The sequence below is a fragment of the Symphalangus syndactylus genome, chromosome 9, assembly GCF_028878055.3.
Source record: "Symphalangus syndactylus isolate Jambi chromosome 9, NHGRI_mSymSyn1-v2.1_pri, whole genome shotgun sequence".
Lineage (NCBI taxonomy): Eukaryota > Metazoa > Chordata > Mammalia > Primates > Hylobatidae > Symphalangus > Symphalangus syndactylus.
In genome coordinates, this window is record NC_072431.2 from 103,783,369 (window position 1) to 103,806,001 (window position 22,633).

The 22,633-nt window shown below is 36.2% G+C and overlaps 1 protein-coding gene across 5 annotated transcripts in view; it reads left to right on the forward strand.

Moving 5' to 3' along the window:
• SKAP2 (src kinase associated phosphoprotein 2) overlaps nucleotides 1-22,633 on the forward strand; it is a 217,801-nt gene that overhangs the window by 178,907 nt on the left and 16,261 nt on the right. For 4 of the 5 annotated variants that reach the window (XM_055293597.2, XM_063608989.1, XM_063608990.1 and 1 more), the window contains 3 exons: nucleotides 1,279-1,356; nucleotides 6,797-6,909; nucleotides 22,172-22,273. In XM_055293597.2, the coding sequence (XP_055149572.1) occupies nucleotides 1,279-1,356; nucleotides 6,797-6,909; nucleotides 22,172-22,264 (284 nt within the window). In that variant the 3' untranslated portion in view covers nucleotides 22,265-22,273. Of the gene's footprint in view, nucleotides 1-1,278; nucleotides 1,357-6,796; nucleotides 8,465-22,171; nucleotides 22,274-22,633 lie in introns of those variants that run through there. The other variant, XM_063608988.1, reaches the window with a different exon arrangement.

A 22,633-nucleotide genomic window follows, 5' to 3' on the forward strand; every position in this document is an offset into this window, starting at 1 on the left:
TTTTCCTTTAGAGCTTGTCTTCTGTCCCATCTGTGCTGTCAGCTTCCTGTGAGCAGAGGCTTCCTGTTACTTTTACCTCCTTGGTAGATCTCCCCTGTCTCACAGTTAGTTAATATCCAGTGAAGATTGATTGATTGATCGATTGATTGAGTAGTTACAATGACTACATTTATATATTTTGCATATTTTTCTTTAAAGTTTTAGGAGTTTTCTTGAAATTATGATTCTCTTTGAATCCAGTTTTTCTTTGGCATGCCATTTTTTTATATGTCCTGCCTTAAGTATTTCTAGGTTTGTATGTAAATCATTAGGTGAGGAAAAATAATGTGATAAGTATTTTTCTTGGTGTAAATGAATTAATTAAGTCTATTTAAAACTCTTCTCATTTAATTTTATCTTATTTATTTGTGTAATTTGGGGAAGGAATGGTATAGGTGAATGTGGAACAAATGTAAATGGAGTACTGATTATATGTAGGATAAAGAACATTGACTTTATAATCACAAACTTAAGTTCGAATGACACACTTTGGAAGTTACTTCACCTTTTTGAGTCTCCGTAAATAAACTTGTCTGTAGAATGAGGATTAAAAATTATTTGTCTATGGGATTTTAACATCCAGCATTGTATATGACACATAATAGGTCCTTGGTATAATTTTGGGGGAATTACCTCAAAGGATGAGGATCATTATAGTATCTTCCTGTGAAGATTAAGTGAGAAAACATATGAAATTATATGATACTCAATAAATGATTTATAGGTTAACTGCATTTTTAATCACACATTTCTCGTTGCTATATGATGTTTTAGGGACCATGATTTTATATATGATACTCCTGCCACAGTATAATGTGGTGTATCAGTATAATGCTGGGTGTTACTTTACTGGATTTAAGGGTTTTCCTGAAATTAAGATTGTTCCAGATGAGTTTCTAAAAGTATTTAAAACAAAACATGCAGTGCATTAGTACATATCTTAAATTCTGCCAAGCCAGTTGGAAAGGTTGCTATTTGGAAGTAGCTAGTATTTTATTGGAAAGTTGGAAAGTTTGCTATTTGGAAAGTTGGAAAGGTTGCTATTTGGCAGTAGCTACTATTTTATTTATTCAGTGTTAGATTGTTGAAAAAGGAATGTGAATCTTGAGTTGTTTTATTCTTTGAAAAATAATGTTTATGTGTTATAAACTTTTAGTTTTGCCTTTAAAATTGAGTGAGTACTGTATTGTTATCCCTGAGAAAACCCTTCAGTGTGCCATTGATAATGTTTATTTACAGAAGAAGAAGAGGACAGTGCTCCAGTGAAAGTGGAAGAACAAAGGAAGATGAGTCAGGATAGTGTTCATCACACCTCAGGTAATAAATTGTGTAGCTTCTTGGCAAACCTTATTTTGCTTTTGTTCACTTTCATTTTACCCATGTTCTTACTGTTCTAAAGATGTTTACACAGCTCCCCAAAGTTGCCTTGTTTGGCTTGGATATCTTATGGCTGATAAGCTGCTTAGTCCCATTTAGGATGCATGAAAACCACTTGAGAAGGATTTATAAAGTAAGCCAATTTATACAAGGTATTCCTTCCTGAATTACTTTGTAATGACTCAATTAGCTTTCATTTCTGCACAAAGGAGATTTAGTTGCATAAATTAGCTTATCATCATTGAGGAAGTGTCACTGCTAAAGGACAGTTTATAGATACAACATGCAGTTGCTGTCAAACCTATAAGAATGTAATATAGACATCTGTGTATACTTTGTGCTTGAGCAGAACAGACTTCTGCCATTCAGAGACTAACAGGGGACAACAAGTTGCCCAGGGGACTGGCAATGTAGACATCTCTGAAAAGGTCAACTTGACACAGGCTCTGACAATCGACCCACAGCTCTGTCTTCTTTGATAAAAATCAGATAAACTTAAGACCGCTAATTGATCTGCAGCCTGTTTAAATGTTGGCCATGCATATCTTCATTGCATATGATTAGCACAGAAAGCAAATGAATTGGGTAAGAAATGCCAGAGTCCAGTGACAGCAGCTTAAAAATTGGAAAAGGACACTGGTGGCCTAAAAGGCTAGGAAGGATGTTCCCCTTATCCATTTCCACTTGGCACATATCCCCAAGTACTAATTATGAATGAGACTGGAAAAATAATTGCACACAGTCTGTACAAAATCACATGATACGGACAACTTTTCTTGCTTGTTGTTATTTCCAAATAGCAGGAGATAAACCATATCTGTAGTGCAAGCATGAGGTTAGTTTTGATAAACCAGCAATTATTTTACACGGAAAGAAGAGAAAGACTGCCTTCTTATCAGGACTTTACACCTCTTCATAGCCACATGTCAGCTGGGGCAAGGTCTGCCATATCATCTCTGTGTCTTGCATAAAGCTAGAGTTAGGGTCACCTTCCCCTCTCTGATACGTCCATACATCACTCTTTCAAGCTGTCAAGGCCGGGTGGACAAGAAGTGTGTGTTCAGGAAGTAGCTTTGCAGGGTCCTTCCTACTGTGACATGTGGAAAGGAAACAGAGGCCTGATTCTAGACCTGGACAGGAAAGCAGAAGTAGGTTGCTACAAAAGGTTTTGGTTAGTGTTTTTTCAGAAAGGAAGCGAGAACAAAATCATTACATGTTAGCACTCTAGTCCTATAAAATGCAGCTATAAAACACTGAGGCTTAGTGAAATCTTGAGGACTATGTTCAATAGTAATTTAAGTATATATGTTTTGGGTTATGTATCATGAAACTTCTGCCAAAAACATGTAGTTTTCTTTTTAAGAAAATTTCAGTGCAGGTATAGAAAGTAGATACATACAGATGGTCCTTCCACAGATACAAATATTTTGGCTTAAAGCAATTGTATTTTTCAAAAGCCCTTTTAAAGTAAACATCTCCCAAATTTTTGCCTTTGAGGGTAGGAAAAAAAATCAGTTTTCCTCAAAGGAATGCAGTAAATAGATCTAGCCTTTCATGCAATAGCTATAAAACACTACAATAATTCTTATCTTTAGTGACATGAAATTCTTTTCAAGCAACAGTTTTAATGCTTTTGCATAGAAGTGACCTTTGCTCTTCCCTAGGCTGTCAAAGATGTAACACTAGAAGTTTGTTTGCCACGCAGGGCAGTGAGTTGACAAGGGTATTACTATCTTGCTGAGCATCACATGACATGAACTTCTAACCTTAGTCAAGAATGTTATATATTTTTCACATTGACTGATTTTACTAAACCCCCCCACCACAGACTTTTCTAATGTAAAGTATGTAAGCAAAAACAAAATTAATCTTGTGTTTCTTACAAGTTCCTTCACGTTCAAACTTATATATCTTGCAGATACGTGGGTGAGTATATACATAAAATAAAGATTCCATTTGATTTTTTTTTGAACATTATAGAATATGTTTACCTTTCTAAAATAGTTTTTAAACCTTTTAACACCAAAGGAGAGATTCTCCACTATCTTATTCTCATATGTTTCACCCGTGGTCATCATGTTTTTCATCTTTGCAAAGTATCTCCTCTGTCTACATGTTTCATAACAATTCTGTTAGCTTTGCCCAATGAGTTCTTCTTGTATGTTTTTAAAAGCAGGAGTAAGAACATCGTTTTAATCTTTCACAGGCTGACTAATTAATTTTTTTCTTTCTTACCTTTTTTTAATCATTCATGCTTCTCAAGACAAGAAACATAATGTAGTTTTTTTTGTAATTTTTAAAATATAGATCATGATATGGATAGAATAGGAAAATTAATCCATGTAGTAAAGACAACTAAACATACTTAATTTGTGCTTTAAAATGTATGTTTATGACATTTGCCTCATCCCATCTTTAAAAATACATATCTCAACTGGATTATTTTTCAGTGTTTAGGGGTGAACAGTGTTAACTTTTGCAAACCTGTGCTTTCGAGGCTGTCTGTGCTTAATTTTTTGTGTATGTTTAGCTACACTTTAAATTTTAAAAAGTAAGCTAGAGGAGATTGCTTCTCTTTAAGGAACAAGACTGTCCCTGATTTTTGTGTCCAGATTTCATATCAAGAATTCAAACATTACTTCCCTGAGACTAAGCCTAATAAACATATACTGCCAGGGTTTTTTTCCTCCCTACTTACAATTTTTTCTGCTTTGTAACTAGTATTGCATGCTGAAATAGATAGACTAGTAAATCATACATGTATGTAGCTGTGTGACATAAACAAATTATTTTTTAACAGAGCTCTCATATGGGACACAAAAATGAGGTTGGTCTATGGGTAACATCATCATCAAGATTATAGAAAGCACAGTTGAAAATGCATCTTTTTCCCGGTATTGCCAAATCACTAGCTCTGTTGCCTCTTTACAGCAGTGAGATTTAATGAAATGCTCATGATGCACATCTAGGGAGAGATGCATCTTGCACACGGTGGGGGTCTCTCTTCCCCTCATGTGCTCCTGTAACTCCCATTAGTGTTAATGGGAGTTTCAGCAAGCATATCGAGGGGAAGAGAGACCCCAAAGTGATAAGGATTATGTGTTAGAAATCACCATACACTTTTCTTCTCCTTCTTTCTCTCCCATCCCCTTTGAGAATCTATTGAATAAAAACTATTGTAAGAGAATCTGAAAAAAAGGAAGAGCAGCCTGGACAGCTGGGGAACGCAATGGGACAACATAGCTAAGCCAAAACCTCCACTCTAGTTTTTAGTCCAAGTTTTGTTTCTTCCACTTTTTTGGAGCAAGCCTAAGGCTGAGCAGCATGGGGAACACAGACTAAAGAAACCAGCCATTTAGATCCTTTTATCTCCTGGCCAATTGCTGTGGGGGAGGGCCTCGCATGTTACTATGGGGGAAGGCCTTGCATGTAAAATGATGTCATCCTCTCTTTGCTCTAATTCCCTGACTTTTAAACTGACACTGACGGACTGCAAGGGGCACAACATTTGACCCATTTACCAGTTGATTTAATCTGACTAGAATGTTTCAATGTCTAAATCTCTATTTGTCTAAATAAGTGGTTTTTAAAGGAAATCAGTCACTTTATTATTAAGTGATTTTTTTTCTTTTAAAAAAATTGACAATGTTTGAAGTGATCTGGCCAGCTGCAGTGCCCTCTAGTGTCCATTTTTAGAATTTACTTAATACATGCTTTGGGGAAAAAAATGTAATGAAGAGTGGCCACAAGCATTGTTAGTTCTTGGTTGGATTCCCAAGCTTGTGTACATCCCTGCTGGTGCATGATGAGTGCTCAAATGCTAGTGTGGAGAAGTCAATAAGGTTTCTATCTCTCCCACTGCCTCCTCCTTTCTCCTCCTCCTTCTCTCCCCACTCCCATTGTCCCTCGTTCTCTTTTTTAATTCTTAGAAAACAAGAGACAAAATTTAATAGAGGGATTTTACTAGGTTGTATATTTTCTAGTCCATCTTTATTTTCTTATAAGCGAAAAGTAGCATTCTATTTCCTAAATATTCAGACTCCATATTATTCAGATTATCTTTTTTTGGCTTTAAAATATTTCTTAAAGAGAATTTTAAAATTTTCTAGCAAACTTAACACTTTGTATAAATCACAAAAAATGTGTAATAAGATGAACACGCTAATGACATGCTAATGTGACTAGTTGTGTTGGAATCACCAAAAAGCCTGCTGTTTGAGAGCCATGTAACAATACTGAGATGACAACCCTGGTCCAGCTTGTGTCTCCACAGTTATCCCCTCAGAATTCAAAGATGACATTCCAACGATGGAAGTCGTTAGCACGTATATATTCTGCCTGGCTAGTGAACACACGGACATCTTATTGATATTACTTGCATTCTTTTTGTGTTAACTCATCAAAACTCAATTATCATGAAATTAAAAACAGGAAACAGTTCTTAGTGTAACAAAAGCGTCTAGTGTGTTTAACTGTGTTCTGTGTTGCAGGAGATCCACGCTGTACAAGTGACAAAGCATTTATTACCCATTTATTGTGGTATTACAGAGTGGAAAGTGCTAAATAATCAATCAGTTAATGGTCTGTATGGCAGTTTGAGCACATCACATCCATTGTGCTTATGCTGTTAGAAGGATGAGCTGATACTCCAGTGTATGTTGCATGTTTATTCAGAGCCTAATGTCCTAAACCGCGGCTGACAAAAATCTGTTGAAAAATGCAGCTTCAACACTGGCAATTTCAAAGTTGCTAAAAATTTTCAAAGATAACTTTGGCTTTGGGTACAAATGTCCCTAAAGAAAATTGCTGCAATTACTCTTTATACCGTTTCCACGTTGTTGTTGTCTTTCATTAACCAGCTCTAGGGTTTAGTATTTTTTTTTAAATTTTGGTTCCTTAGTTTTGGTTTTATATTTGTACATTAGCTCCTTTACTATTATTATTTTCATGAAGTGTCCCAAATTCTGTGAGATGGTTATTTCACAAAGCGTGTGTCACATCTCATGGATATTGCTCATTGTGAAGTGTGGCAGACACATCTTCAAAACATGTTGCAAGTGGGCTTAGGTTTGTTATTTAAAATAAGTGGGAAGCAACTTTTAGGTGCTGGTTTGATGACAGCATATAGCAATTACAGATTTTAGATGAAAGGCAGAAAAAGAAAAGCAGAAATTCAAAATCAGATCTTTTTGAAAGTGGTCTTGAGGATAGTGAGACATAGGATTCATGTGAATGTAATAAAATATTCGTTTACTCAGGACAGAATTTTTTTAGACTATTTTGGTGATCTAGGGCATCGTTTAATTTCTATTGGTTTATTTTGAAATGAGGGGTTATTACATGAAGGCCCTAATTCATGCTTTCTCTTTCTTCCTCCTAGGGGATAAGAGCACTGATTATGCTAATTTTTACCAGGGATTGTGGGATTGTACTGGAGCTTTTTCTGATGAGTTGTCATTTAAGCGTGGTGATGTGATTTACATTCTTAGCAAGGTAAGAAGATACCCCAAAATGACATTTGTAAAGAGGGAGTACAAAAGCTCGATTTTTTTAAATGCATTTGGATTTACAGCGCTAGGGAAGAATGCCAATTGGAATTCTTCTAGGTCCTTGTTAACAATTGGGAGTTCACAATAATTAATTATTTTGTCAAGTGAAATGTAATCAAATTTTAAACACAATCAGATAACAGGATTCAACTTAACAGTGTGTTTACCTATCACTTCAGCCCTTGGCTGACATCCACCTACTGCCTTCTCCAGAAACAATATACTTATGTGAAAGTTAACATTGTAAGGTATTAGATTATTTATTATGTTTTTCTTTCCTCTTCCTTTTTATTCTTCTGTGTGCTTATTCTGATTTTGTCTGCCATTCACTACTGGAAACACTATGTTTATAGAACAAGTTTTTCATCTTTATGTAAATACATTGGGTGTTCCGGCAATTTAAAAGCAATGCTTTTCTATTCAGACAGGCTTAGGTAATTTTTTAAGTTGTTTAGCATACTATATTTGTAAACAAAATGGCAAAGTATAATTCTGTAAACCCATCTTCATATATATATATGTTTATGTGTGTGTATGTGTATATGAATTCTTGTGTCTGCTTCTGAAAATACTGGATTATTCAGAATCTTTTTGTCCTTAGATCTAAAAGTCAAGTTTCTTATTGTGATTATACATTTGGTAATGTATGTGAGCTCCCTTAATTTTCATATTTTAATTTCCCCTGTCGTAATATGGGGATTTAAAAATTTCCCTCTGTCTACTTACAAGACTACTTTAGAAACAAATGATGTATGAAAACAATTGAAATATAAGTAGAAAAATGTCAAACCATAAGTCTAGGAGGTTGATGTGGTTTCTTTCTTGATTAGAGAAATATTTTGGACTTTTCAGAGAGATAGTATGACTTGTTAGAGGCAGAAGACAATTTGGAAAGAAGGCCACATACTGAATTTCAACACTAGATGGCTGGTGCCTAAAATCATAACACAGAGAATCATCGAATGTTAGAGTGATGAGTCTCAATGACGATAATCTAATTATTGGTTTTATAGATAAAGGAACTTGGGTCAAGAAAATGCCAGAGTCATGATTTGAGCTGTGTCTTGACTCCCAGACCAGTGCTTTTACCTTTGTTTTTTTTCCTGTGCTCCATCTTTCCTTCCTTCCTTCCTTCCTTCCTTCCTTCCTTCCTTCCTTCCTTCCTTCCTTCCTCCCTTCCTTCCTTCCATCCATCATAAAGCACCTGCAATGTGCCAGGACCCACTCTGACAACTGTGATAAAATAAATAAAGCCAACTGCGATAATTGCTAGTTAGGGTGCCCAAAGCTAAGGCTGGTCACTTATTTCTCTCAGTCTTCTGCTCATTAGCATGGGTTTTTGTTACTGTTGTTCCCAGAAAGATGTTTTAAGTTCTTGGATGCTATAGTCATGTCACAACTCTTGATTAAGCCTGTTATTGAGCATTAAATTGTCCTGAGTTAAGATAACAGCTTTTTGGTTAATTACTTAATAAAGAAATCAAACTGATTAGTTTCAACTCCTGTCAAGAAACTTCCTTGGAATCATTCCTAAATTTATATAGCTCACAGTCTTTTTAAAAACAATTTAGCTGCAATTGTGTATAAAACTAAAACGTTGATTAGATTTCACTTGCAAGTTCAGATTATAGGAGTGAGTGGCATATAGCCATTATACTCCTTTTGTAAATATGAAATGTATAAAGCCCATGTGGATCTATTTGTAAAACCCTCTTTATGAATCAGGTTGTCTTTGTTGCTGAAAGCTAGGTAGAGCACCAGCTTCCAGAACTGGCTGTGAAACAAGCCACCATAGGCATCTCTTATTTCTACTGTTGCCTCAGGAAATAATTTTCAGTTAACATGAAATTAAAAGTATAATTATAGGTGTGTATCATACTTTTAGGATTCCGAAGGAGGCAGTTCCTGTTTTGTGGAGACTAATTTTATTTGTGAAGCCTGATTAGAGAACAAAGGTTACGGGTGTTCCAGCCCCTGGGAAGCACATACTTCCATCTAACATTTTTAAATGCTATTATTTGGGAGAGAGCTGATCGAAAGTACTTCCTCTACCAGTGTTTTGCAAGGCTTGAAGTTTCACCATCATGATCATATTTATTAAGGGCCTTCTAGAGATGTGTAATTTACCTGGGGTTCATTTTGGAGTTTGAAAAAAGAGCCAAGAAAGAAGACCCTGTTAGCCAGCACGTTATTACCTTTGGCTGAATAAGGTTCAGTGTTCATCGTTACTCACCTGTGGACCTAGTGGAATCAACCTGGTAAATCTTGGTGAGGATGAAAAGGAGAAGACATTTAGCTTTCCTTGATGAGATTTGGACATATTCTGGGCTATTGATGGGTGTCTTGGCTGCGAGTAGACAGGTTGCTTTGGGTTGAGTATATGTTTGTGAAGACTTACTTCCTTACCTTCCTTCAGACAAGTTCAGCTAGGAATCTCTTGAGACTTTCTAGTAGTCTTTATTGACTTGGCCTTCCAGTTTTATTGAAACTTTGGCAAACTCAGACTGTAAATTAATACCATAAATTCATTTAATGTGTGAATAGCTGCAATTTTGAATGCTTGATATTATTCCAAATGAAGTACAATCAGTATAGAAACCACCAGCATTTTTAGATGCCTCGCAATGTGTTTAATTGAGTTTCTCAGAGTTATATTAAGATTTTGTGGTGATGGGATGAAATTTTACCTTTCCGTTTATTTTTTTACACCATCTAGTGGCTCAGAATGAGTGGTGCAGGTAATTGCAGCTGTTGTACACAATCAAAATGGTGTCATAAATTCAACTTTAAATCCAGCTATGGGTTATTACTTTCCTATTTCATGTCAATAAAATATTAGCATTAATCATGAAAAACTTTGTTCATCATTCTGAATTAAATATAGAAATTGTATATATAAGGAAGAATACATTTTAAGGATTCTAAAATAGTATTTGTAGAGATACAGGAAAGGTGTACTTTGTAAAGATATTAATGCCATGACTTGTCTATTAATAATAAATAAGACCATTTAAAAGATTTTAAAGATATGCAGCTTTCTTTTAGTAATGGACTCATTTATAATTTGAAATACCAAATTATCACTGTTTGATTTACCTTCTAGAAGTGTGTCAGTTCTGAAAATATTCTTTAAAAAGGCAACATAAAATAGTTTAAGAAAAGATGCATACTTTTAATATAAATAAACATTTAGACAAAACAAGAAATAAAATCCCATGCATTATAATGAAAGTGTTTTAATTTTTTTGTTTTTATTTGTTTGTTTGTTTTGAGATGGAGTCTCACTCTGTCGCCCAGGCTGTAGTGCAATGGCACGATCTCGGCTCACCGCAACCCCTGCCTCCCAGGTTTAAGCAATTCTCCTGCCTCAGCCTCCCAAGTAGCTGAAAGTGTGCCACCACACCCAGCTAATTTTTGCATTTTTAGTAGAGACGGGGTTTCACTATTCTGTTCAGGCTGGTCTCGAACTCCTGACCTCAGGTGATCTGCCCGCCTCGGCCTCCCAAAGTGCTGAGATTATAGGCATGAGCCACTGTGCCCAGCAAGTGTTTTAATTTTGTAAATGTAATGGCAGAAAAACATTTAACTAGCTTGGGGATTAGGTTGTTTTCATTTAAAAATCACTACAGAAATATAGTTTTATTTAAAAATTCAATATATTGTTTTCTGTTTTGCAAGAAAGCCTTGATGGAATGTAATCTGTGCTCAGTCAACCTGGGGGTGATTTATTTATTTTAGGCCTCTTTTGAAAGTTATACAAATCTTAGCCTTTATTTTTTATTTTTCTTCTGGTGCAAATCAAATGTTGCAATAAAGAAAGAAGAGTAGGCAGATACTGTGCCCTTCCCCCTTCCCTTTTTAACATTTTCCAATTAGCAGCTATCATGTGACCCCTGGCTGAGATAGCCCCTCCTTCAAAGTGTCCAGCATTTTCTTAGGTTTCACCTTTGAACCTCACTAATAATAAATCTAAACACCGCCTGCCTTAAAAGGCAAGCCAGTACTTTTTGCTTTATACTTCTATTCACATAGGGTTGCTGCTATTTTTTTATGTGTTAAAATTAAAAGCTTCAGTAGTTCAATGGAGATTTGGAAATCTCTTTTTTCTCTTTTTTTTTTTTTTTTTTGAGACGGAGTCTCGCTCTGTCGCCCAGGCTGGAGTGCAGTGGCGCGATCTCGGCTCACTGCAAGCTCTGCCTCCTGGGTTCACGCCATTCTCCTGCCTCAGCCTCTCCGAGTAGCTGGGACTACAGGCGCCCGCCACCACGCCCGGCTAATTTTTTTTGTATTTTTAGTAGAGACGGGGTTTCACAGTGGTCTCGATCTCCTGACCTCGTGATCCGCCCGCCTCGGCCTCCCAAAGTACTGGGATTACAAGCGTGAGCCACTGCGCCCGGCCGGAAATCTCTTTTTTCTCTTAAAAAATGGATGAAATTTATAAAGACTGATGAAAGCAGAATTTGTGATTTTAATGACAGTTGCATTGTTAGTGAATTAACAATTGGTTTCAGATTCATTTGGTGGGGGAAAATCATATTTGAGATAGAAAACCTGTATTTCCTTAAGAAATTGGGTTGTTTAAAATAATGCTAAATATTTTTGTTAGTTTTCATTTCATTTTTATTACCACTAAATAAAACAGGAACATAGTATTATAGCTAATAGTATTTTCCTAGAACCATGTTTGTGAAATTTTATCATTTTAATAGCAGGATCCAGATTATATAGCAATAGGTATATTCCGAGGTCCCAAATGCCTTTTTGGTTATGTTATTCTATCTTGCTCTTCTGGATTTCTATCCTCTATTAGTTTATCTTTCAATCTGTACTCCTCAATAAATTGCTAACGACATTCTTATACTTACTTTTAAAGCAATAAATTATTTTTAGAGATTTAATAACAGACAAGCTATACTTCAGAAAAGAGGCACAGTACTTTGATACTAAAAGAAAAATGAGAGTTAAGAATTCTGGAATATTTTATCTAGTCTAGGGCATATGCGACTAGCTTTGCAGCCTTTGAGAAACTTTTTATTAAGTCAAACACAGGAAATGTAGGTGAAGACTGTGGTCACCAATATACACTAAAAAGGTACTTTTTGGTGTATATTGGTTAGAGTTTCAAGCAGTACCCCCCTTTATATCTGTTTGGTTAACTTTTTTCCAGTGATTGGTGAATTGTGACTGTCATTGACCATTTGCTTCTCATTGTAAGAATGTAAAGATTAAGTTACTATGGCTTTTTTTGGCTTCAAACCTATGTTAATAAATGAAATGAAAGTCTTGTTGAGCTTTATTGGCAGAGGGAAATAAGTTACTTTTTAGCTGTCTTAGTTTTTCATTTGTAACCATATGACCCAGTATGCCACAAATAGCATGGCCAACTGCTGCAGAGTAGCTAGGATATCTGAATGTGGGACATGCATTGTTGACACTAAGCTAGCTCCAAAATGTTATATTTTATAGCCTTTTGATAAGAAGAAGTGTTTGTATTTGTGCTTGCATTTGTTTGGTCCGATGACATTTAGTTTGTATGCTGTCAGTATGGATGTATGGTCTAGGGTACAGTGGAAGCATTAACAAGGCCAACCTCCTATTTAGTACCCATCTCCTCCTAGTAGTGAAAAGCAGTTTATGGACACAACACCATGTCAGAAAATGTTCTAGTTCTACTCATAGGACTCCTCTTGTTATCTGTTTGTGAACACTATGCTTAAGTACTTCCCTACTTCCTCTTACATAAATTGGAGGAAACATTCCAGAAAAATGTTGGCAGATGAAAGCAAAAGGTGCTTATCGGAGGCAGGCTGGCAGCTTCAGCCCTTGCAATGGCCTGACAGGTAGAGGAAAAGCCAGAAGGCAGTGTCAGAGAGGCAAGGTGAGCAGCGGTGGCAGTGGAGGAGGCTGCTTTGGAAAGGAGCCCACCTGTAAAGCCTATGGGATTTACTTCAGCATGAATAACTAAGAGTTTGGCAGCAGCAAAACAAAACCTTAAAGAAAAGCACTACGTTGATATATTTTTTTTAATTCTCAGTTGAACAATTCATCATTTCAGCCTTGAAAATCAGGAACTCCCTCAGTGTGTATGGCATACTTTCACTCCTTTGAGATGTCTTCTTCCTCATCCCTTTAGAACATGGAGCTAGATATTCTAGGGAAATCATTAGGCATAGAGACTAGAGATAGACCTACTGATTAAGGAAAGTTTTAGAGTCAATGTTTAGTAAATTATAGATAAGTGACAGGTGTTTATCATTGAGTATTCAGCTATCAAGGAACAACCAGCATGCCAGGTGTTGTGGCTCACTTCTGTAATCCCAGCACTTTGGGAGGCCGAGGCAGGAGGATCACTTGAAGTCAGGAGTTCGAGACCAACCTGGCCAACATGGTGAAACCCTGTCTCTACTAAAAATAGAAAAATTAGCTGGGCGTGGTGGTGCGCACCTGTAGTCCCAGCTACTTGGGAAGCTGAGGCAGGAGAATCACTTGAACCTGGGAAGTAGAGGTGGCAGTGAGCTGAGATCGTACCACTGCACTCCAGCCTGGGTGACAGAACATGACTCCATCTCAAAAAAAAAAAAAAAAAAGTTAAAATTGTAATAAAATGTTATATTCCTCAAATACTTGTTCTCTTTGGGAGAAGATAAGATTCTCTTTGGAAGAGCAGGGTGGAGACCTGCTCATAATAATCAGATTGCCTTATAGTGCATCCCAAAGTACTCTGTTTTTTTGTTGTTGCCATAATACTTGCTATACCAATTAGTGGGCAGGGAGTGGGGGAGGGAATGAAAAAGTGTTTATTGAGCATTTACAATGTCCTGTTCTAGGTATTTAATATGGTTTCACACATATAATTAATATAGTAACGCTGTGAAGTAGATGATGTTATAATTTTACAGATTAGGAAACTGATGCGCAGTAAGGTTATTATGGAAATTATCTGAGGATATGCAGCTATTAAGTGCCTTCTCCAGGTATCAATACAGGTCTGACCCTAAAGCCTTTTCTCTTTCTACTTTGCTACACTTAAGTGGGACTTCATTAGGACTTTAACTTTTCTTCTGTATCAGAGGTTAATTGTAATTATCACATCCCACTTCTAAACAACAGCAAACCATGTTATTGACAGTATCTTTTACATAATTAAATCTTGTATAGATGGTCAAAATTATTTCATTTTCTAATCAACAAATATTTGGTGAACACTCATGCAAAGTACTATTTTGAGCAGGATCCAGAAAAGCCACAAACTGTTATTCAAGGAGACTGCAATTAAGTCGAAGAGAAGACCAGTGCATAAAATAGATAATAGCAATAAAACACAATGTAGGGTATCAGTGTTGTCCTGGAGAATCCCAGAAGAAAGGGAAGTCAGTAAATACTGGAGTAAGTAAGTAAGGAAAGATTCATAGGAAATGGAACTTGAACTGGAACTTTATGTATAAATGGAGTTTATTCATTTAACAAATATGAATGCTTATTTTCTGTGTCTATTACATATAAAACCTAGAAGAACAGCTATGGAAAGGGGTGGATGGCCGTATTGATGAAAGGGGAGCATAGAGCCAATAGACATCAGTCATCAGTCATTCAGGATCACTTCTTTTTTTTTTTTGAGACAGAGTCTCGCTCTGTCACCCAGGCTGGGGTGCAGTGATGCAATCTCAGCTCACTGCAACCTCTGCCTCCTGGGTTCAAGCATTTTTCCTGCTTCAGCCTCCCAAGTAGCTGGGATTACAGGCTCCTGCCACCATGCCCGGCTAATTTTTTGTATTTTTAGTAGACATGGGGTTTCACCATGTTGGCCAGGCTGGTCTCAAACTCCTGACTTCAGGTGATCCTCCCGCCTTGGCATCCCAAAGTGCTGGGATTACAGGCATGAGCCATCACACCTGGCCAGAATCACTTCTCCTTCCTTACCTTGGAGAATGGTAGGCAGCCAGAGAAACCCTGTGAGAAACCAAATCAACCTGATGTTTCCAAGCTAGTTTTTCTACAGCAACTTACACCACTTTTCCCTTACCTTCTCCTGTACCTTGTGTGTTAACCACACTCTCAACTACTTACTCTTCCCTGAACACAGCATATTCTTTTATCTCTGCAGGCCTTCACGCCTGCCATGTATTGCTCCTTTCATTATTCCTTCTGGAGTCTCAGCCCAGCTGTCACTTTCTATGTAAAGCCTCTCAGATCCTGCTGTAGGATTAGTTGCTTCTCTTTTTACAAACATTTTCCCTCTCTTACCTAACATACAATATAATGGTTACCTGTTTCTCTGGCTTTATGTCTAAACTCTGAACTTCTTGAGGTAGACACTGTGTCTTAAGTATTTTTGTATCCCAATACGTTAACAGTATGGCAGATAGATGTTTACTATGCGTTTACCAAAATACAGTCAACAACAGGAAATAATCCTGACTTCTTAAAAGAACTTAGAATGATAGGATCATAGAGTGAGGGGGACCTTAGTGCTAGCCCTTCATTTTATAGGTAAAGAAGTTGAGGCTCAACATAATAGGGGAAAAAGAAATAAAAGCCCAAAGGAAAAATGGACCACTCCTATAGAGACCTCAAAAGACAATGGTGTTTCTGCGGTTGTACTTCCACCTTGGCCCTGAACTTCTTGGCAGCCAAACCAAAAAAGGGAGAGATGGGAGCTAGTAATTTCTTTTAATCATAAAGGAAGGATCTTGGCTTTTCCCAGCACTGGCTACTTAAATATTCTTACATGAATTTCTAGAATCTGCCCTGAACAACTTTATATAAATAAGTGCATAAGTGGCAGGTATTGGCCTCAACAGAAACTTTTCATAGTAAATATAATAAAAGATTTTATAAAGGGAATTCTGTGAGGGTCCAAATGTATAATAATTAGACTTATTGATATATGTTAAGTACCTAAGTGCACCATTGTAGAGTCTCAATGAAGAATATAAATATAAACAAAAAAATCATCCCTAAAGAAACTTTGGGATCACCCAAAGTCACAAAGCTAGTTAGCAACAGAGCTAGGATGAGACTCTGTATCTTCTGAGAAGATAAGAAGGAGCTGAAAAAACCAGGAGATTTTCCATTCTACCTGTCATACTATTTTTTGCCTTTGCAAAATTCTGTCTTAACTTCTTTCAGTGCTTACAAGTAAGTTAAACTGAATTCATTTTTTCCAAGAACTGGAATTAGTTGGTCCCTGTTCCAATGTGGACAAATACCTTCTTTCTGCACATGGGATTTAAGCTTTTTAGACAAGGCACATCCCATGTAGTGCATTTGAAAACATGGTGGCAACAGCCTGCCACAGGTGGGAACAGCATGCTCCTTCAGATCGCCCACTCAGCTACATGTGAATGCTTCAGAACAAATGCTTGTTTCATCACTACTACAATTCTTTAACTATGTCTAATATACACAAAAGAAAATATATTACTATTGGAAATTACATTTCTTAAGAAAATATTTAGGATAGTCCACTGGTGCATCATCCAAAATGAAGACTTAGTCTATTTAATCATCCAGTACCTATTTATGGAACATCTTTTATATCTCCTGCAGTGGGAGGCATACAGATTAAGTGTAAGTCCTTCCTCTGATCTTAATGAGTTTGTACTTTATTTTAGTTGAAGGAATAAAACTAATGTACGTAAAATCTACTGAGGAATAAATGCTTAGCTTGAAATGAGAGATATAAATATGGATTAGCTAATTCAGAGAAAAATTCATGACAACTGAGTAACTTGAGTCAGGTCTTAGTCATTGGACAGGATTTGGCTGAGGGAGAGGAGATGTCTCTGGGAAGGGAGTACTACATACAGAGGTAGAGTGAGTGTAGTGCAGAAGGTTGTACTGTGCCAGCTAGAACAGTGACAGGAAAAGGTTGCCAGCAGGGTGGGAACAAGCTAAAGTCTATAGATAATGCAGTGGAGAGTTAGTATAAGTTCTTGAGCAGCAGGGTAAACTGATGAAAAGAGTTCCTGGGAAGAACAGAGAGGCACCATTGATAATGCAGTAATCCAGGGCAAGGTGATGACCCCTGAATTAGTGGTGCCAGTGAGAATAAGTGGAATAGGTGAACCTGAGAACAGTTAATAGAGTCATATAGGTAAAATACCATACACTGGGCCGGGCGCGGTGGCTCACGCCTGTAATCCCAGCACTTTGGGAGGCCGAGGCGGGCGGATCACGAGGTCAGGAGATCGAGACCATCCTGGCTAACACGGTGAAACTCCATCTGTACTAAAAATACAAAAAATTAGCCGGGTATGGTGGCGGGCGCCTGTAGTTCCAGCTACTCGGGAGGCTGAGGCAGGAGAATGGCGTGAACCCCAGGAGGCGGAGCTTGCAGTGAGCCGAGATGGCGCCACTGCACTCCAGCCTGGGTGAAAGAGCGAGACTCCGTCTCAAAAAAAAAAAATACCATACACTGAATACCAAAGTCACTCTCTACTGAGCATGACATGATCTTCTTTGCCTATCATTATCTGTGAATCATCAGTCTGAATGTCAGGTTTTACTCTATGGTATTGTAACTGTCGACTTTGTAGAAATTGGAATTAACTATATCATGACTCAGGGATATAAACTAAAATTTGTTATGAGAATTAAATTCTTACTGTCAGCTTCCTTGTCTTTGTCTCTCTTGCTTTAAAAATGGAGTATACAATGCAAGGAGGAAAAACAGTAATTCTTTGAATTAGAGGAACTCAAAGTCACACCTGCAAAGTAAATTACAAAGTAATGAGACTGATCTCCGTACACCACTAGGGAACTTAGTGTCTTCAATCAGGTTCCTGAATGGTGGTGCTCAAACATCATGGAGGTCCTTAGAGATTGTGTCAGTTTCCTCATTTAACAGGTTAGGAATCTAAGATTCAAGTAGTTAATGTGTAGATAGTAATAGTAAAACACCAAGGTTGTACAGTTCCTGTTGTGCATTTTAAAGATAACCTTTTGAAACGATGGATGTATGAGAAATGAGAGGATTCTTACTAAGTTTCTAATCAGAGTTAATAAAAAAGAGACTCTAAAGAGGTAGCCTTGATGAAAGTATTTATACACTTTAAATAGGTGACTAGTCTTCATAGTATTACAGTGTTTATGAATAAAGATATCACAATGAAGAATACTTGGAAAACAACAGTCAAGTCCATTGGTTCTTAAACTTGCTGTATTTTATGTTTTGTGAATAAAATTACTTTCATTTTCACAAAAGGCTGGTGTGTTTTGAAGCACAGATATATGTTTGGAAAAAGGACACAAATTTTTTTTTAACATTGCAAACACCTGTTGCTTTCAAACACATCGGTAACTAATTTCTGAAAGGGTTAGTACATTATTAAATCTTATTAATGTTTCAGGTTTCTGTTAAGTCAGCATTCTTTTACCATATCATTGGCAGAAAGCGGATTAACATACTCGATAAATGACAGTCATGGTGCTGAAAAAGATTTAAGTAAATGTTGGGGCCTTATTTAAGTGTAAAATAATTCCAGCAGATAAAGAAGATTTAGTTAATGAGTAAATATTACTATTATGTTGGATAAACTCTCTGTTTCACTTTATCATAACTAGTCCTTTTTCCTGCTTTCTTACCCAGTCACTCTTACTGCTCAGTAAATATTAATTGGGGACTAAAATTTCAACTGCAAAATAAAACAAATAAAATGATTATAATGGTATGAGAATTGAAAACATGGGAGTTAGATCACAAGCATTCACTACCGCCTTACTATTATTTTCTCAGATTACTGGGCAAATTTGGCTTTTTTTTGCTTCTTTGATTGCCACACTACATTTTGCCTTGAAGCCATCCATTTTGCAGATATTGAATTTCTTTTGAGTACTATTTTTATACAATAAGCATCACTACACCTCTGGATCTTGATAGCATTACTGCGGGAGGAGAAAGCAGCTTTGTGTTAGTAATTACCTAACATTGTCAGAAGCTGACTGCAGGCCTTTTTAGTGATAACAGAATAACCGCATAATGTAGCTTTATAGCACATGATTAATAGAAAATAATTACACGTCCTACAAAGGGATGCAATATTTCTTATAAATTGACTAGAATGGTTTCCTGTAGATTAAAGGACTCTTCATTATTTTATCAGTCCTCCTGAAGTACAGTCACTTGCCTATGTTAGCATTTCAGTTGATGTTAAGAGCTGAATAGGTGAAGGATACCAGATGGCAGACCTCCTTGTACCTGAGACCTTGTGTTCCATAAAGATTACATGATGCTTCCTAACCTTTCAAAGATTTAGACAACAGCCTGGTATGGATTGTCTATTTTTTGTTTGCTAAGAAGATAAAGTTTGAGAGTTTTCCTTTTTGTTTTTTAAATGATCCACCTGTGACTTTATAGAACAATACTATAATTAGTTTGTGGACTACAAAACAACATTGTATCGGTTGCATTATTTTCCACTGTAAGTAATATATCATTCATAATCACATTTGTTTGGGGGTGGAAAAGAGGAAAGGCAAAGACAGGCAGATTTTCTTTTTCAGAAGGAAACCTTGTATGATCTTGAATGTTCAGGCCAAAGTTTAGAATACTGTACTCCAAGAAGCATTTTCATTCCAATTTATAGGCTGCAAATGGTTTAATTGGGATTCATGTTGCTCAGGAGGCTCATACAGAGGGTGGTAATGATAAAAGTAAAAAGCTCCTGTATTTGCAGTCTTGTCAACACACTCTATTGGCTGCAGTGTAAATCCATAAATTTGCCTCCTGTATTTTTACCTCACTATATTTGATCATAATGCATTAATTTCAAACAGGAATATAATTTGCAATTCTTTACAAATACAAGGTAATATTCTGGTTTTTAGTTTTACCTTTTCTGATTTAAATCTGTTATTTTAGAGTATTTTTATGAAGTATATGTTTCCTATGTTTTTCAATTATTTTAAATTAAGTGAAGCATTTAAGATTATTTTAGTCTAAACCTTTTTTCTCCCTAGAGTGTTACTTTTAAGGGATTTGTTTATAGTTGATTAAGCTCCTCCCTGCTGTTTACCACTATGCTTTCTAGTTAATAATCTTCCTGTTCTACCATAGCACAGAATTCTCTCAACTGTGAAGTCTGCCCTTGTTGATGTGATTTCTTGGGAACTAATTTCTTAAATTTGGGTGTGAGTAGCTTTTTGAAAATGATAACATGCCTTTAGTTGATAGCATAGACTATGACCAAAGTAGAATATTATAAAGTAATAACTTTCTGGCTTGTAATTTGAATCTAAGCATTGACCCCCAGATTGAGGGCCATTCTCTGGAAGCAAGTTTAAGCCAATACTATGTCCTCTTACTGAATGTTTTCTATGTCTGTCATTGGGGAGCAGGGGGCTAGTTCCTTTTCTCCTTCCAAATAATCGGTTTAAAAAATCTTATATTGGCATTGAATAAGAGCTTTAACACTCAGACCTACCCTGTTAATTATCCATTTTGAAATCTTACAGTAGTCTGTGGAACGTTAAGTACGTGTGTTTTGTTAAGCATTAGGCTTGAATTGTATTCATTGCCTTAAAAATAGAAAAGGGCAGTTTTATTAGGTACCTATTAAGATATAATCGTTGCTAATCATGACTTTCAGTAAGTTAGTATTTTCTTCTGATAAATATGTCCTACATAGATTATAGCCATCATTGGGTTCTGGGCATCAGAGTATCCTCGTTGCTTGGACAGTTTCGTCCACTAAGTTCACACTGTCAGTGAACTTTAAAAGTTTAAAACTTAAAATCTTGAGTTTACTGCCTCACAAGCCAGAGCTGTGCCCTCAATAGAATAACAATAGCAGGAGTGGTCTTTTCTCCCCTCTCCCCCTCCACTTTGTTCTTCCAATAAACCTAATCCTGATACTGCCCACTGTTTGAAAAAGTGCCTATGGATTTTATCCTATAATCTCTGTATTGATAGACTACATATCAATACATACACACTAATGTAATGCTACATTTGTATTAAAGAATTGCATAATTTTCCTTTCTGATGGTCAATAGCATACTAATCAATACAAATGTTAAGTCTGTACTAGTATTAACATTCCCTCCCCACATATAACTCAATATACATATGCACATTTATCTATGACTCAGATGCTGGAAAATCATAACCCATTAAATTACTTTTGGGATTGATTTTAAAAATTTATATGAAAAATTAAATTTGAGCACTACAATGCTTGTGAAGAGTATTGCTTTTGGAAGATATTATTCTTGAAACTTGTAATTCATTTTACTTTGTTTGTATCTCACTACACATAAATAAATTTGAAATAAAAATACATTAGTCAATCTGGCAGACATATGAGACCGGTTATGGAGTACTCACAATGCCTAAAGCAGTGGTGTATCCGTCAAAGGAGGAAAAAGTGGGAGAAAAGGAGGCATAGGTTTGTTTATCTCAGGTTGCAAAGTAAATGCAAAAGTGACTCATTGACCACTCTGTTTTACAGCTAGATTAATATTTTGCCTTTATAACTTGAGATACTTTTATTTCCTATTGATCTTCCACTATAAGGGTGACTCTAAATTCCTTCTACCTATCTTTTATCTCAGGTAGTTTATGGTCAATAATAAAGGAATAATAAATGCCTTAGGGAAACTATTTTAAAGGAACCTATTTGTGAATTATTTTTTAAGCAGTTTTTTGGTATTATTAGTGTTTCCATATTCTCTAATTTATCTGTTAAAGTGTGTATATTAGATTTTCTTAAGAAGGGGCACACCTCTATCAACATTCTAAATCATTTTAGGTCATATAAGTTTAAGAAATAAGTAGTTTATTGTAAAAAAATTATTTTATCCTTGCTAGATGATAAGCTTCTTGAAGGCATATATAATAGCTTAAGGATCCTGGCTTTAACCTTCTATAGCCTCTTACACATAAAAGGTGTCCCCAGGCTCTGTGGAGAGAGATAGTGTGTCCCTGAGAGAAGGCTTCCTGAGGTAGTTTCATTTTCTAGGTTTTCATCATGAGTGATTGTTTATGTGTTCCGTGCCCAATAATAAACAGGCTTTGTGTTATACCTTAATTTAAATCGTTGCCTAACAGCATTTTTGTCCAGAAACAAAAAGATGAAAATGTTTACATTTGCAGCTCAAGCTCTTTTAACTTTATAAATAGAAATAACATTTCTAAGAAGTTGCATACCAACGACATTGTACTTACACCAGTCTAAAGGTTAATATTGCACATTGTTTTCAATTAGGAATACAATAGATATGGCTGGTGGGTAGGAGAAATGAAGGGAGCCATTGGCTTGGTGCCTAAAGCCTACATAATGGAGATGTATGATATTTGAGAGTCCTGGGTAAGTACATTTTAATCCAATATTCTGTAATAGCTCATATGTTCTCTTGGTCTCTTCGTTATGAGTCTTTGCCTTTTTAAAAGTCTTTAGAGTTTTCTGATAACACAAAGATTGTGCCCCCAAATCTTTTTTGTTTTGTTTGATCTGGTTTAATTTTTAAAATAAGAATTTTTTAAATAAAAATTTTATGGAATTTACTTTGGAAATGAATAGATTATTTAGAGAAAGTTCCTTTGATAGTAACCAGCTGTTTTCCCAAACTTCCTCCTTTCCAGTAAAATACCACTTTTATGGCCTTTCTGAAGAGTTGAATTGACAAAATGTTGAGTAAAAATACATTTTTCCTTGGCTAAAAGTGTA